The 15,588-nt window shown below is 45.7% G+C and overlaps 1 protein-coding gene across 1 annotated transcript in view; it reads right to left on the bottom strand.

The window, feature by feature from the left end:
* The window catches only part of TMEM132C (transmembrane protein 132C), a 186,830-nt gene that overhangs the window by 17,751 nt on the left and 153,491 nt on the right, over positions 1–15,588 (bottom strand). Inside the window, exon 5 of the mRNA XM_066331806.1 lies at positions 3,715–3,858. Coding sequence (XP_066187903.1) covers positions 3,715–3,858 — 144 coding nt within the window. The remainder of the gene's footprint in view (positions 1–3,714; positions 3,859–15,588) is intronic.

Genomic DNA, 15,588 nt, shown 5'->3' with positions numbered 1-15,588 from the left:
ATGTAACACAACGGATTTGCCAGAAGGAAAACCTTCAGAGCAGCAAAACACTGACATTTCCAGGCTGGGACTTTTCTTCCCTGCGTTTTTAAAGCTGTTCAGCTTCTCACCAAAGGCTCTGTGTTCACCCAGCACCAGAAGGGGAAGGAGGAGCCAGCAGAGACCCGGGCTGCTGGGTCTGCACACAGAGAGGTGCAGCTGCTGCTCTCCAGGGCTTTTATTTTTGGGTATGGGCAGTGGGAACTGTATCTGCAGCTCATCAGCTCCTGAACATAACCCACAGACCTTCAGGGGAAAGGGATTTTTTGTGTTCTTCACAGCAGGAAAGCAACTCCTGCTCCTGCAGGAGCCCCAGGGAGCTGGGCAGAGTTTGCTGCTGAGCCAAGAGCACCAAAGCATCACCAAGAGCAGCCCCATTGCTCCTGAATTCCCAGCAGCTGGGAAGGAGCCCGTGCAGGAAATTACTGCCAATGGATCCAGACTGATGGATTCTATTGGTAAATTCCAGCTGAGCGAAATAAAATTTGGCTTTTGCTTCCTTTTTAGTGGCGTCGTAAATTTTGTGTCCACTTTGAAAAGGTCGGAGCCCCGTGTGAAGGTCTAAGAGCACTCCAAGGCATTTAAAGTTCATGAAATCAGCTGTAAATTTGGAAGTAAAGACCGGGAACTATGAGACAATAAAAGAGGTAAAAAAGGAGTAGCAGTCAGCACATTCAGACAGGACACACACTGCACGGAGCTGCCCTGGGACCATCACTGGGAAAATGTGACCTGCTCTTTGCAGATAGATCCTAAATTCAGATTTTCACGGGGTTCTGAGAACAACCCAGCCCCACTGAAGTAAAAATTGACACAAATAAGCTTTGAGCTGTTGGCAAATCGCTGGGCAGGAGCATTACCTTGAAGCTCTTTACATGAACCACACAAAGGAAATTCTTCATTAATTTGATAATTCAATATTACAGGCCAAGTGCAGACAGGCACTGAGCACCTTCAGCTCCTGGCCTCACTCTGTCAGGTTTGGCTGAGTCCAAATTACCAGAAATTCCACACAATTCCAAGCACACGAAAATATCTGCCTGAGCCTCTAGATGATGATATGAGTAAGTGTTAAATAGCTCCCAAGAGCTCTCATCAATAACTCCTTTTTTTTTCTCCTAAATTTGTGGTTTAAGGTAATCTTCAGGCTTTACATGAGCTATAAGCTCATGCTCACAGCCCTTGCACCATGGGCTTTGCCCATCATTTATCATGACTGGATTTTATTTTTGAGCAGAAAAGTTACTCCCAACAAGGTCTCTACAGCAGGACTTCACAGAGGAAGACATTTCTAAAGAATTGAACATAAAAGCTTGATGGAGAATTTCAAAATGAATTAAGGATGAAAGGGCCTCTGTGCTCATTTGAAGCTTTCTGAGTGCTTTTTAAAATCCGAACCAATTGAAGATGTCAATTTGCCTTGAACCCCAAACCACTTCCCCATGTAAAGAAAGAAATTTCGTGGAAACAAGAACATTCTAGATGGGGGAAAAAAAATTAAAAAGCTTTTTTTTTTTTTTTTTTTTTTTTTTTTTTCCTTTCTGCCGAGATGAGAAACCCTTTTTGTTCCCAGCATTTAAGTGAGCCGTGTTTTTCAGCCAGCTGTACGTTTTACAGCAGTTAGCACTCATCCCTCCAGAGGTTCTGCATCTATTCCAAACACACAGGAGACAGCTCCTCTCACCGTCTGAGCAATTTCCAACCGGTTCTGAAGGAATTACACCTGGAAAACGTCCCCAGCTGATGGCAGTAAATGCTGTGTGTTAACCTCCAGTTATTTGTTCCACTTCAGAGTGCCCCAGGCAGGGGAGGCTCCTGCAAAGCCACTCACAAACCTTCTGATGGTGCAAACATCGTTTTAAGGAGCCCTTTTAGCTGCAGATAAATTATTTCTGCAGGAAATAAGAGGAGAGCACAGCGGGGGCCCTCCAAGTGCTGATCAAAGGACCGGGAGCTTCAGGAAAACATTCTTTCCAAACAAATTGCTGGAGAAGTGCACCAGCCCGGGCTGTGCTGCAATTACTGCAGGAACATGCTCTGTTCTTGTAAGGCTTGGGGATTTCATCTCTTCTTCATGAATGTGCTCCAAAGCTTCACCAGCCAGAAGCTGTTTATCCAGAACGATTTCTATTTGAGAAATAATTCTGCTGTCATTTTCTATGCATCATCTGGTGATGCATTACGTATCATGTATTTTTTTTTTTTCCCCTAACTTGATTCTTTCTCTGAGTGGAAGAACTTAATACTGGTCATTCTCACTGTTGGAAAGAAGAAAATCCCCACGGGGCTGGAGTTATTTGCTGGAATTCTGTGAGCTGGTAAAGCAAGATGGAATCACAACAGTCCTTTTGGGGTTCTTTTGATATTATTATTTGTTGTAGCCCTGGTTTGTGCCTGAGGTGTTTTGTTTTTCTGAAATTCCTTCCCCAGGGGATTTTCTGTGCCCAGGAGAAATGTTTTTGGAGCTGTCCCTTTGTTATTCATCCCTTTCCCCAGGAGGGACTTCTCCTTGATGTCCCTGTGCTCTGAGCAATGGCAGTGAAGAGGTTTGTCTCTGTGTCACCAATCAGATTGGGCTGTGGGGAATGGTATAAAAGGGAGACACAGCCCAGAAATAAAGGAGCCATTTTCAGAATTCTGAAATCAGAGTCTGTGCAGCTGTGGTGTAAAATGATGTCAATTTGTGAATGTTATCTTGTAATTTTTTTTCTTACTCAGGGAAGTGGTTTCCAATAAAGTTACAATCAGGACAATCCCTAAACTAAATTTCAGGTTTTATTTCCATTTGTGGTTACGTGACTGCCTTAGGAAAAACATTAAACAGGAATCTAATTCCAGAAGGAAGCTGTGTCCTTTCCCTGGCAGACACACCTGTCTTTCCCAAACCTGCACACCAGCCTATTTCCCTTTGCCATGAACACAAAAAATAGATTGTAGGTGAATCCACGGATGGCTGGGACAAGGAATTCTGCCAATCTGGATATTCCAGAACATGTGGGTTTATTGCAGGGCCGTGGGTAAAAGGGTCCTGCCTTCAGCCCCAGCCTGGGCTGGAGGGGAGTCCCAAAGAGAGAGGGAGAGAGAACAGCAGGGGGAGAGCTGAGAGAGAAGGGAGAGAGAGAGCAAAGGGCAGGGGAGAGAGCAGGAGAGAGCAAGAGCAGGGGGAAGGGGAAGGGGGAGAGTTAAGAGGAGAGGTAAGAGTAAGAGTTCAGAGTTAAAAGAGTAAGGTCTTTGTTACAATCCATTATATCTCCTTTTGTGATGAATATTCTAATTTTCAGTGACCAACCAACACAAGACACAAAATCCTATAGAATCTACACACAGCCTGTAAGAACGACTATATCACCATACTGTGTTGTATTTTAAACTCTAAAAACTACTCTTTAAACTTCTGTTTTGCTGCATTGACCTTTGGATCCCTGAGCCAGCAGAAAGGGATTGTTCAATCCAAAGGGATTCTCCTTCAGCCAGACCATTGTTTTCAGGTTCTATAGTAACTAAGACTCAGTATCCTACAACTCACAGTCAGCTTTCATTTCTATCCCCATTATAGGTTTCATATTTTCAGAATCTTTGCTAAGCAATCATATTGATAAGGTTTCCCTGGTTCATCTTCCCCAACAACAGATAAAAAATGGAAATGCAGAAGCCATGGGTGTGCCATGAACTCACTTTGATGACGTCTTCCCCGGAGGATTTGCACTCCACGGACTCAGAGATGTCAGTGACAGCGCTGTTCTCCTCGATGGACACCACCTTGATGGGCACTGCCACCGTCCTGCCCGTCAGGATGGCCGTGTTCAGGATCTCCGTGTCCTGCACACAACACACACACAGCTCTGCTCACGCCTGCTCCAACACGATGGAGACCTCAGCTCATCTTCACAGAGGGGCTGAGGCCTTGGGAAGAGACCTGCAACAGACACTGCACAGAGCTGGAGATAAAGGAGAGATTTATGAAAAGGCTTTTGGGATCGCTGTGAGCAGGACAAGAGCCTTTGGGATTGCTTTGGGCAGGGCTGCACCCAAGGAGGAGCCAAAATGGACCTAAAATGGACCCAGAATGGCCACAAAATGGACACAAAATGGACCCAGAATGGCCACAAAATGGACCCAAAATGGACTCAAAATGGCCACAAAATGGACCCAAAATGGACAAATGGTCACGAGGTCTCACACTTTTATAAGTTTTGGTCCATTTGCATTTTGGGGTTGACTTGTCCCATTCCAGCCCAGGCTGTGAGGTCCCATCCTTGTCCCTCCCTCCAGCCCACCCTTGTTTGTGCTTTGGGGCTGAACGTTGTCCTTGGTGTGCAGCAGGAGAAGGGTTTGTTTTGTGTCCCTGCTCAGTGAAGAGACCTGACTAACACTTAATATGAGGCTCAGAACTCACCCCTGGGCAGCACAGAACCTGAAACACATGAGAGCTCAAACTTCAGGCATCCTGCTAAAAGATAATGACAGTCCAGCCGTGTTTTGGCTGCTCAGTAACCTCCCAGTGCTGCACTCTGTCCCACAGCACCACGACTGCAGCTAAATCCAGGTCAGGCCCACTGCACAGGCACCTTCTGCTTTTGAGAAACGTGGGGTTATTCCCAATATTCACCTTCCAACCTGTGATCTCAGAGTTTTTACTAAGGTAGACTTGACTGGCAAAGTCTGGGTAAGGATTAAAGAGTCTCCAAAGTAAAAACGTTGCTCTGTGAATCCAAGCCCATTGCAGAGACCTCTCGGTGAACTTCGTGTCTGGAATTGTTTCAAGATTATTTAATTTCCTCTGATATGGCCACTGGAGCAATGTAAGGAATCCAGAAGGAGTCAGTGATGCTGTTAACTGCAGGGGAAATAACAAGGAAATGTGAAGTCTGAGCTGGGGTTGTGGCACATAAAAGCCTTTCAATGCACCATTGACCAGGCCAACACTTGGAACTCCTGAACTGTTCCAGCATCACTGTATTCCCAGGATTCCTATGCAGGAAGAACTTCAAAGTCTTCCCCAACTTTTCAGCTTTCAATAGAAAGTGAATAAAATATTCAGCAAATTCCTCAGCACCGAAGTCATGAGGACTGCAGCCACTGATGTCAACAGCAGCAAAACGGGGACTGATACTGTTGATAGTGTTTGCAACTCAAGTTTAGTGAGTCTGAAATTTAGGTCAGGTTTTCTTTTCATCTGGCAACTCGTTATTTCTCAGGTTCTCCTGCAGCTCTCACAAGAGATCCCATCAAACTTAAAAGGAAATGCTAAAAAGGAATGTTGACTGTTCCAGAAATGCAGGAACCCTAAATGATTCCAATTCCAGCATTAGACATCCCCAGCCCTGGGAAGGGATCTCTCAGAACCACAGCTCTGAGCAGAGATGGAAACCTTTTGCCTTCACCTCCTCTGAAAGCAGCCAGAACTCCTGGGTATTTACACAGATTAGGAAATACTGATGTATAAGCAATTAATATATTACACACTATACTAAAAGCAATTTTCAGCTCTGCCACTTCCCTTCCTCAGGCTCTAAGTGCCCTGTGATATTTAAAACAAACCAGAAAAAAAATAAAATAAAAAGACCAAGGAACAAAGCTTTGATTTTATTGTCTTTTTTTGTTTAGAAGTGAAACAGAAAAGGATGTATCCTATATCCCTGGATATGGAACAGCCTCATGGCACAACTGCTGCCTGTTCTGTGTTCCTTTATATTGCTGCAATAAAGCCAAAGGCAATTCGGGGAGGAATCAGCCAGTGTCTGCAGCACACAAAGTGACAGAGAACTCTGAACAGCACAGCAGAGCATCCACAGCCCCCACTCCTCACCAGCTGAACCGAAACAGAGAAAAATAAAAGGAGCTCCAACAGACTCCATCTGTCTGTCTGTCTGTCTGTCTGTCTGAGCTCAGCACCCAGATTTGTCTCCCTGCCTCCTCACACCTCCTGAGACAGCCCTGAATATCCTCTGCTGAGCACCAGCAGCATCTTCAAGGAGATGCCAAACATCAGGAGAACAGCTGTTCTCCCAGCAAGCAGCACAGGAAACCCACCAGCCAGCAGAGGTGGTGGCTCCTGGGCCTCTCATTTTTAAATGCAATGTACTACCTTGATTGCAGGCTAAGGACACAAACAGCATTCCTGAGAAACCCTTCAGAGAAACTGCAAATTCATTTCAAATGAAGGCACTTTTCAAAATCACAATATCTTGGCCATTTCCACACCCTTTAATTTTTAAAATCCCCCCAAGAACTAATCTACTTTCTGGTGCAGGCAGCAGGCAGAGTTTTAAAATGAAATTTATTTTGTGTGACAAAAAGAGGGAGAGCATCTGATAGTAATGTTTGGACTCGTTCCCCAAGAAATTCAAAAATGTAGAGTAAATGGGAAGAAGGAAGATGCACTGTAAGTCAGCATCAATATCCAGGTCACAAAGAAGTTTCTGTAAGTGAAGTCCAAACTCTGAAAAAGGCAGGACTGGCACTCCCACAGCTGAAACAGAGAGCTGCACAGAAAATCCTCATGGAAACAAGGGAGGATGGAGCCTCCAGCTGTCTGGGTGCCCAAATCCCAACATCTCACTGACATCACAGACATCCAGAGCCTTTCTTGCCTGAAGAACATCTACAGACTCCCAGTCAGGATGGCTTCAATGGACACAGCATACAAAGGAAATAATTACTATTTAAAAGTGCTTAATTAACAAACAGTAGAATTAAAGACCAAATTTTCCCCGAATGATTAGAGGAAAACTCAAGTGGTTAGGCTCAAGGAGGTATCAAAGGAGATATCTGAAAGCAAATCATTGAATTTTGTGTGTGAGGAATTACTTTAAAATTTATTGACAGGATTTGATGCAAAACCAGCTCTCTGCAGGAGATGTCCAAGCTTTCCTCCTTGGAGCTGAGTTACAACTCAGAGCACCAGAAACCTCCCCTCACACTCTGGTCTTGCCCGTGTCAGGGTTAATTTGGATAAAGTCCTCTAGCAGCAGTGCTGGCCTCAACATTTCCTTCCACAGCTGCACTCAGAGCAAACTCTGCAGGACTGGTTTTCAGAAAAATGACTTCTTTCTTAGAAAGGGAGAAGAATCCCCCTAAAGCCAACGTGTTCCAGGCAGAGCTGTGCTCACATTTGGCCACTCAGGGCTCGGGAACCCCAGGGCTGACTCTGCAGCAATCTCACTTTTTATCCCGTCCCTTTTCAGCCAGGGAACTTGCACCGAGGGCAGCGGGAGCTCTGCACAAAGAGCAAGAACACAAAGTATTCTTGGGTTTAGCTGAAGAGCAAACCTGATGTTCACCCAAGCTCTCTGTTGTAAGAAGGCAAGCACTGAGCCATGACTGATTCAGGAACTAATTCAACATTAAACAGTGGCAGAATGAGGAAGCAAAGTGACAGCTGTTTAATTAAACCCTAAATCCGATTAGATGGTGTTATCAAGAGAAATCCATGGCAGCCTGAGGTCATGAGAATGGTCCAGTCTGCAGGCTGAAAATCCCGGGAGTGGAGTCTCCCAGGATGGTGTTAATCGTGGCTCAGCATTCAGATTTGTCCCTCACACAGCCACAACACCTCACCAGTGACAAACCTGGGGCATGGACACAAAAATGCCATTTATGCTGGGATAGGGGAAAGCTGCTTGAAAGAACACGTGGGAAAGAGGCAGTTGGGCACTGCCTACCTCAAAATGAACCCAAAATGAACCTCAAACAGGTTGATTTTGAGGTTCATTTTGAGGAGATGGACATGTGGGAGAGGCAACCACCACAGTCCTGGTCACTCCAAGGGACTTCAGGGGAGGTAATTAGGATAACGATGCCGGGTGATTAATGGGAGTATCCAGGAGAAAGCAGTTGAGATCAGTGTCTCCACGTCTCCTTCACCTCTCTCTCTCCTGGGGAGATTTGTAATCACACCAAGGACTCAGACTGCTGGTACAATTTTACCTTAAAGCAGACTGTGGGAGTGCTTTGTCTTTGGAGCCGTGATGCCATTGGGCTTTCATCCAAATTTAGAATAAATTTATTTAGAATAAATGCCGAAACCAGGCCTGTTACAACCTACACCAGCACTCAAACCCAAACCCAAGATACGCCACTAAAACTTGAACCTAAAATTTATGGAACTGGCCCATAGAAACTCACATCAACAACAACTGCTGCTCAATCCAGAGTGGTCCCCTAAACGTGTCGATGTTTGTCAATGCAGATCAGTGTCTCAGAGGTGAGGCCAGCCTGCTCTCCACTGCCAAGAGCCCCTCTGGAGGGCAGTGCCCAGGAGGGGCACGGAGCTGAGTGCAGTTCTAGAGCTGCACTGCACTGCAGTCACTGCACTGCTGCCCCCCGAGCCTGGGAGCACCAGGGCTGTGGGCTCCAGCTATGAATGCTGCTCAGATTACAGTTGATTAACCAAATCACATCGTTCCGCAGCAGATTCTGTTTATCTCCATAATCCCCCGATTAACAGGAAATTATACATTGTGTTTTCTGCCAACTGGGACCTCTGGCTCTCCACATCCCCAGGCACCGTGCACAAGAAGGGAAAGAAGCTGATATTCTGCTTTTTCAGTTCTCAGCACACTGCAGAAGAACAGGAGTGGGAGTTTGGATGACTGGGGACCCCCGAGGCAGAGTCACCCCCTGTCAGGAGTGGGGAAGGGCAAATTTTGTTGGCTGGATTTTGGGCTGCCCTTTCACTTCACTCCACTACTATTGGCCCATCACGTCTCAATCCTTCTCTGCTTCATTTATCACTTTATAATACGAGGGGTTTTACTTCATGAGTAATATCATCTGCAGAGGAAACGGGGCAGTGGTGCTCAGGAGTGAAAGCAAAAGGGGACAGCTGCTGCTTTACAGCATCCCTGAGGACCCAAAGAGGATCCAGGAGGGATCCAGGTCACTCCACACTCCGAGGGCCACACTGCCAAGGAAAGTGTCAGCTAAGGAACAAATTACCTCTGGAGAAAAAGCAGGCTGTTCCAAATCCACATAAGAAACAGACTCAGTGAACACATTTTCTGCTTCTGACGGGGGCAGGAGAACAAAGGAGCTCCAAGTTTCTCCTGGATGCTGATTCCACAGGGCACAGGCAGCGCTGAGAGCTGCCTCCTCTCCGGAAAGGCTTTGATAAAGGAATGAGGGGCAGCAGCTGCCCCAGGAACAAACACACCCCAAACACCTCCCTGGGCACACCCAGAGCTGGAGGCTGCCCAACAGCTGGGACAACAGCTGGGACAACGCCCCAACATCTGCCTCAAGACCCTGATCGAGGCGAGGGCTGGGGGCTGCAGGAGCCTTGGAGAAGGTGGAGGGAGGTGGAGGGATGTATCTGAGTAACTTTGGCCGTTCTGAGCACCAGCTGAACTGTTTGTGAGTAATCTCATCAAACCACCTGCAGGGTTTGGACTCAGAACTCCCCAAAATCCATCAAAGTCACTGAGACAACGACAGGACCAGAAATAAGAAGGGAGAGCCTAAAAAACTACCAAGAATGCAAAACCTAAATGAAAGAAACACAACAGAATAATAAACTAATTAAGCATCCTGAAGGATGTTTGCTGAACTCATAAACAAAGGGAAGCAACCAATAAAATAATGTGTGAACACGTGAACAAGCACTTAAAATCACTTAAAATAATTTTAACTTAATAGAAACAATTAATTAGCTTCTACTTCACTCATAGTAATTAGTTGTACAAATTTCCTAGTCTCCCACAGGCAGGGTGTGTGGATGATTAATTTCCTCATCCCCAGATGTGCTCAGGAAACGAGAATCAGTTTTTCACCCAGATGTGCTGGGGATGACTTGACCTGGGTGCTCTTTTTTACCTCCTTGGTGGACAAATGTCACCAGAGGCTCTGCTGAGCACTGGCACCCAGCACGTGGAGCCAGCCTGGGGCTGCTCTCAGAGAAATCATCAATTCCCATTCAAGTGGAAGTTTAGTGGTAGAAATATGGATGTTTGGAGAGGCTGGGGGAGGGAATGTGGAACCAGGGGCACAAGGCAGGGCTTCAGAGTCATCTTTCCCCAGGAAAGTGATAGAGAGATCTGACAGATCCAGCCCATGAGGGCTGGGGCCCCTCAGCATCCTCTCCTGGGGCTGCATCACTGCCAGGAAAACACCTTCCTGGGCCAGGATGGGGAGGAGGCAAAGCTGGGATGGGAATTTGTTGGGCCCAGCACAACCTTCCCCGTGGCTCTTGTGCACGGTGTAATTTATGAGGAAGATCTAAATGTCTCTCCAAACTGGGAACTCGGTGTTCTGCAAATGCAGTGCCCTTTTTTTAATCAACCATCTTGTCTCTGTTTAGTCTCCACATTGAGATAAATCTCAATTACTGGCCCCCTACATCAGTGACAAACCATTCCATTTCCTCCCCTGCTCGTGCAGTGCTCAAACACCCTGCCAGGGGAATTTTGGAGCCCTGCTCAATGACACTCAGCAGACAGAAAGGGGGATGCAGCACACATTAACAGACAGGGATGCAGAGATCTCTGGCTCCTCGGATGACTAATCCCCACTTTCCCTGCAGTGAGCCCACCCCGCCAGCACTCAGACGTGCAGAAGGGAGCATCACCAGTGATTACTCTGATTTAGCAGATGCAGACTGTGTTGCTCAGTGTAATTCTATCATCTGTCAAAAGTGAGCCTTACAAAGGCTTAATCCCTTACAAAAGGAAGAGGAGACCGGAGCACTTTAATTGCTTTGTTCTGTTTGCAGTTAGTGACGTAAAATGCTTTTTTTAAATTCATTTTTTTACTCGTTGCTCAGGTCTGTGTGTGGGCACCAAGGCCACACTGACCCAGGGGCAGGGACACAGCTCTGGGCTCTGCCCAGCTCATTGTGACAGCAGGGATTTGGTCATTTGGAATAAAAAAAGTAAAATCTCATCAGCATTCCACCTGAACAGGGCAGAAATGATGTTCTGGCCCAGCAGGAAAAGGAGCAATGGGCACACCTTGGGTTATGATCAGGATGAACCTTCCAGAAAGGACAAACTCTGAGAAATTCTGCTTTGAGCTGGGGGCTGGTGAATGCCCCTCCTGCAGAGCTCATGGGGAAAGAATGATCCTGGGCAGTTCTGTGTGACCTGTGAAGGGGGACAACCAATCCTTCTCCTGACCTTCAGCTCTGGAACCAGGTGGAATGAAGAACCCTCAATGCCCAGCAGGTCCAGAGAGGCAGAACCATGATGCCTCTGAAGCTCCTGTCACTTCTTCCATTCCTGAACAACTGAGAATCAAATTCAAACCTCTTTCAACAAATTCAGAAGTAAATATTTACTTCAGTGTATTTGTTATACTGATTTTATGCAGTTCATAAAACCAATTCAGAACTTCATTTTGGAGCCGTTCGAGTTTGCCCCAGGCACTGAGACTAACCAGGAAATCTGATTTCCTCTCCCTCGTGAAATAAGGATCTCAGCACTTGCATTAATATTTCTACCCAGTGAAGTTCCACTGCCTGAATTGTTATTTCTCTGAGAGCAGCCCCAGGCTGGCTCCACGTGCTGAGAGCAGAGCCTCTGGTGACATTTGTACACCAAAAGGTAAAAAAACCAGCACCCAGACACTGCCTGGGTTTGGTTTTCTGGCTGAATAAAACACTCAAAAAAAAAATATTGGGAGCGTTCTAGTTTGCTTTGGTTTGTTTTCCAACTATATCTGGGGGAATGCAGGGCCCCAAAGTTAAATCAAAAACAAAACAAAGAGATTGATTACGCTTATTTATAAAGTATAGACCTCCAAATACCACTGTAGTTAAGTGGGTCTTGATTTGATCCCTTATGGCTTTTTTTAATTGTTTTTTCCCTTTGGTTTGTTTGGTGGTGGTTGTTTTGTTTTGTTTTGTTTTTTTGGGATTTTTTAAATTTTTTTTTAATATATTAAACCTCTGTTTTATCTCAAAACCTGCAGAAAGCTGACAGGAAAAGCGAATTAATAAGGACACGAATAAAATCAACGTTTTCATGTTAGATTGTGCTTTCCTTCAGCATCTTTAAAGCTGTAAATTGTTGCAGTTTGGTTTTTTTGTGAGTGTTTATCAGTTTGCCTCAGCAGTGCTGAGCCTCTGGCTGGAGCCTCTCTGCCCTGCAGCTGTGGCTCCAAACCCCATCAGGAACAGCTCAGATGTGAAATAACATGAAATAAATGAATAAAATTAGGTATATAACCCCCAAATATTACATCAAAGCTGTCTCTGCTTTCTGCTGCCACGTCAGGACTCCGTGGCCAAGCTGGATGTGCAAAGGAAGATGTGTGGAGGAAGAGTCTGGAACTGAAAATGACTTCAAAGGAAACAATTCTGGAACCTATTAAAACCTAAGGAAAAAAAAATCTTCAGGACAACTGCAGGAGATGGGAAACAGAACCCCACATTTCATCTTTCTGTAAGCACTTAAAATACGGAATAAGGAGCTAAAAGTGACTGGAGAAGATGGGAAGCAGAAGCCTACAGTCCATTTCCCCAAGCATATACATTAATTTAAAAAACAAATCAGATTTTTTTTTGGAGATGCTTATTTGTAACATGGGAAACTACCTGCTCCCCTTTGTGACATTCCAGTCCTCACTTTTAATATTTTGCTAAATTGACTTAGAAATGAAAGCACTTACACAGGAAACACATTATCTAGAGAGAAAAAAAAAAGCTAGTTATGGCTTGAAATGTGAGTGATTACCTGAGACATCCCAGCTCCAGCACCATCACTGGCTCTTTTCAGCATAGAAAATGGAAACTGATGAAAATCTGTGAAGTGACAGGTTAAAAGCCCTTATCCTGAGAACCACTGCTGCTCGGGGACGTAAGTGCACTTGCAGCTACTTCTGAACACACTTCCACTTGATAAACACAAGCAATAAACTGCCCTGAGTTCTCCTGAAAACTTCTTTTCCATGCATTTATGCAGTGCATAAATTATCCACATTTCATCTCCGGCAGACACATGGAAACATCTACAACACACAGAATTATATACAGTTATATTTACACAGACCTACACATTACATGGAATTTTTTATCTAATAGCCCTTAGACGAGTGCTTGGAAAACAGAGTGGAGACAAACATTATTAAGAGCATTAACTGAGTGAATGCAGCCACTTACAACACCGTGGACTCGATATTTTCTCAGCTAGCTCTTCTCAAGGGAAACTTTTCAACAGGTTTTCTTTTTCTCAAAACCACCTTGTGTAAACAATATTCCTTTCCCATTCCAACAGGAGCTGTTTGCTATTTCTGTTATTTAGCCAGTGGGAGAGGTGTCAGCCCTACAGACCAATAATGTCTTTTTTTAGTGCAGCAGGTTATAAAAGGGCTGAATGAATTGTAAATAAACCTTCTGATTTCTACTCCCTCCTGACTGGGGTCAAGCATCTTTATTTCGTGTCCTGTTGCGACCCAACGCTCCAAAGAAAAGAGAAATATTTCTTAGGGATACCAAAAGCCAGGCCAGTACCAGAACCTCAGAAATTACAGCCCGTTGTGGCCTTTGCCATCACAAAAACACCTTTTCATCTGCTCACACAGCTCAGGGAGAAGTGTCTGGGGGAGCCCTGGGCTGTGTGAACCCCTCTGCTGTTCTCTGAGCTGCTGAATGGCCCCATCAGGGCTCTCCCAGATGGGAGTGGGGATTTGGGGGATGTTGGGGATGTTAGGGATGTTGGGGATTTGGGGGATGTTGGGGATTTGGGGGTGTTGGGGATTTGGGGGATGTTGGGGATTTGGAGGATGTTGGGGATTTGGGGATGTTGGGGTTGTTGGGGATGTTGGGGATGTTGGGGATTTGGGGTTGTTGGGGATGTTGGGGATGTTGGGGATTTGGGGGTGTTGGGGATTTGGGGGATTTGGGGATGTTGGGGATTTGGGGGTGTTGGGGATTTGGGGTTGTTGGGGATGTTGGGGATGTTTGGGATATTTGGGGCACAGGGATCTGATGATGGCCCAGCACAGAGCTGCTGAAGCTGTGCAGTCATTTCCCTGATGACATTCATTCTAATCCATCCGGATCTCAGTGCATGGACACCAAGGTTTACACCGTGCTGCAAACCCCACTGATGGTGACTGAATCACTCACTTTGGAAAGCCAGAGTAGAATTTTTCCCAGCCTGGCTGTCCCAAGGAAAAGGCACTGGGCTGAGCAGAGTGAGGGGTGGTCTGAGCTCTGAAATGGAGCTGAAGTCATTTTAGATGCTTTATGGACTTCAAGGATTAAGTCTCAAGGATAATTCCTTGTTTTAAGCCTCTGGGGTCCTGCATGATACAGGGATGGTTTTTATGGCCGCTGTGAACTTGTTTTATTTGGGTAGAGGAACATGCCATGGATTATTAATGAGTTGCTTTCTCCTTTTAATAGACAATATTCACGTCCCACAAGTTCCTGAAGTCCCTCAGTTCTTGGCCATGCACTTGGCTGAAGTTTGTGGATGTCTATTTAAACCACCCTGGAAGTGAAGCAGGCAGCTTCTGCTTCAGTATTTCAATTTAATTTAATCTGGTCTGAAATCAGCAAGAGGAGTTTTCTCCTTGCTCTTTTCTTATTTAGGCTGTACAGTTTTAATTTTCGATTAGCAAAAATCTGTAACAAGGAGCCCACGAATCCTTGTGCAACCGCCGTGAAAAAGTGGTGATAAAAATGCACCAAGTAGTCATTATCATTATTTCCTATCCTTGTACCTAGATTATTTTTCCTTTTCAAATAGTTTATTGATTTCACCGACTTCACAGCAGTTGAATCTGAGCTTTTACATAAGCAAAGCACAGAGAGGGCAGGACCAGGATTACGGCATTAATGGGAGCAGACACTGCACAGACATCAGAAACTCACTGAGGTTAAAAAGATGAGAGAGTGACACAGGAAAATTAAATTATTGATCAGACACACGCCTGATAGACTGGTGGGCCTTATAGAAACCAAACCTGGCATGTATCTAGAAGGAGGAAAATGAAATATATCCAGTATGCATCATCACAGATGCAATTATCTCCCTCTTCCTCAAGCAGAAATAAGTTTTACCTTCAGGGGCTGCTTGTCCAGACAAGAGAGAGGAGACCAGCCCCCAGGGGTGAGCAGGGAAGTCTCCTCCCTGAAGGACCAGCAGCACACGAGGATGCTGTCAGCCCAGCCCTGCACTGTACCACAGCAATTACACATTTCAGACATCCTGGAGATGAGTCAGCTGCTGTGAGCCCCAGCCCAAGAGCCAGGAGAGGCAGAACCCAACTGCAGACAGAGCTGTGCCTCCCACCCCACCAGACAATCCCTATTTCTGCACATCACAGCCTCCCAGGGCTTAATGAGCAGCCCATCATTGGGGTGAGGTAAGAGCAGGAATGACTGAGCCTGGAATGACTTATTTATTACCACACCGAGCTGACTCCTGAAGCTTCCAGGTATCCTTCAAACATATGCCCCGGGTTACCTGTGCCAGCTCCCCTCTCAGCCCTGCTTTTCCACTGACATTTTGTCCCAGAGGCTCCTCTGCTGGCTCCACCGAGCAGCAAACCGCGGAAAAACTTCAAATAATAATAATAATTTCAAGAAAGGCACGCAGGAGCCCCTGG

This window comes from Sylvia atricapilla, chromosome 17 (assembly GCF_009819655.1).
Source record: "Sylvia atricapilla isolate bSylAtr1 chromosome 17, bSylAtr1.pri, whole genome shotgun sequence".
In the NCBI taxonomy this organism is placed as follows: domain Eukaryota; kingdom Metazoa; phylum Chordata; class Aves; order Passeriformes; family Sylviidae; genus Sylvia; species Sylvia atricapilla.
This window is presented reverse-complemented; position numbering and strand designations above follow the sequence as displayed.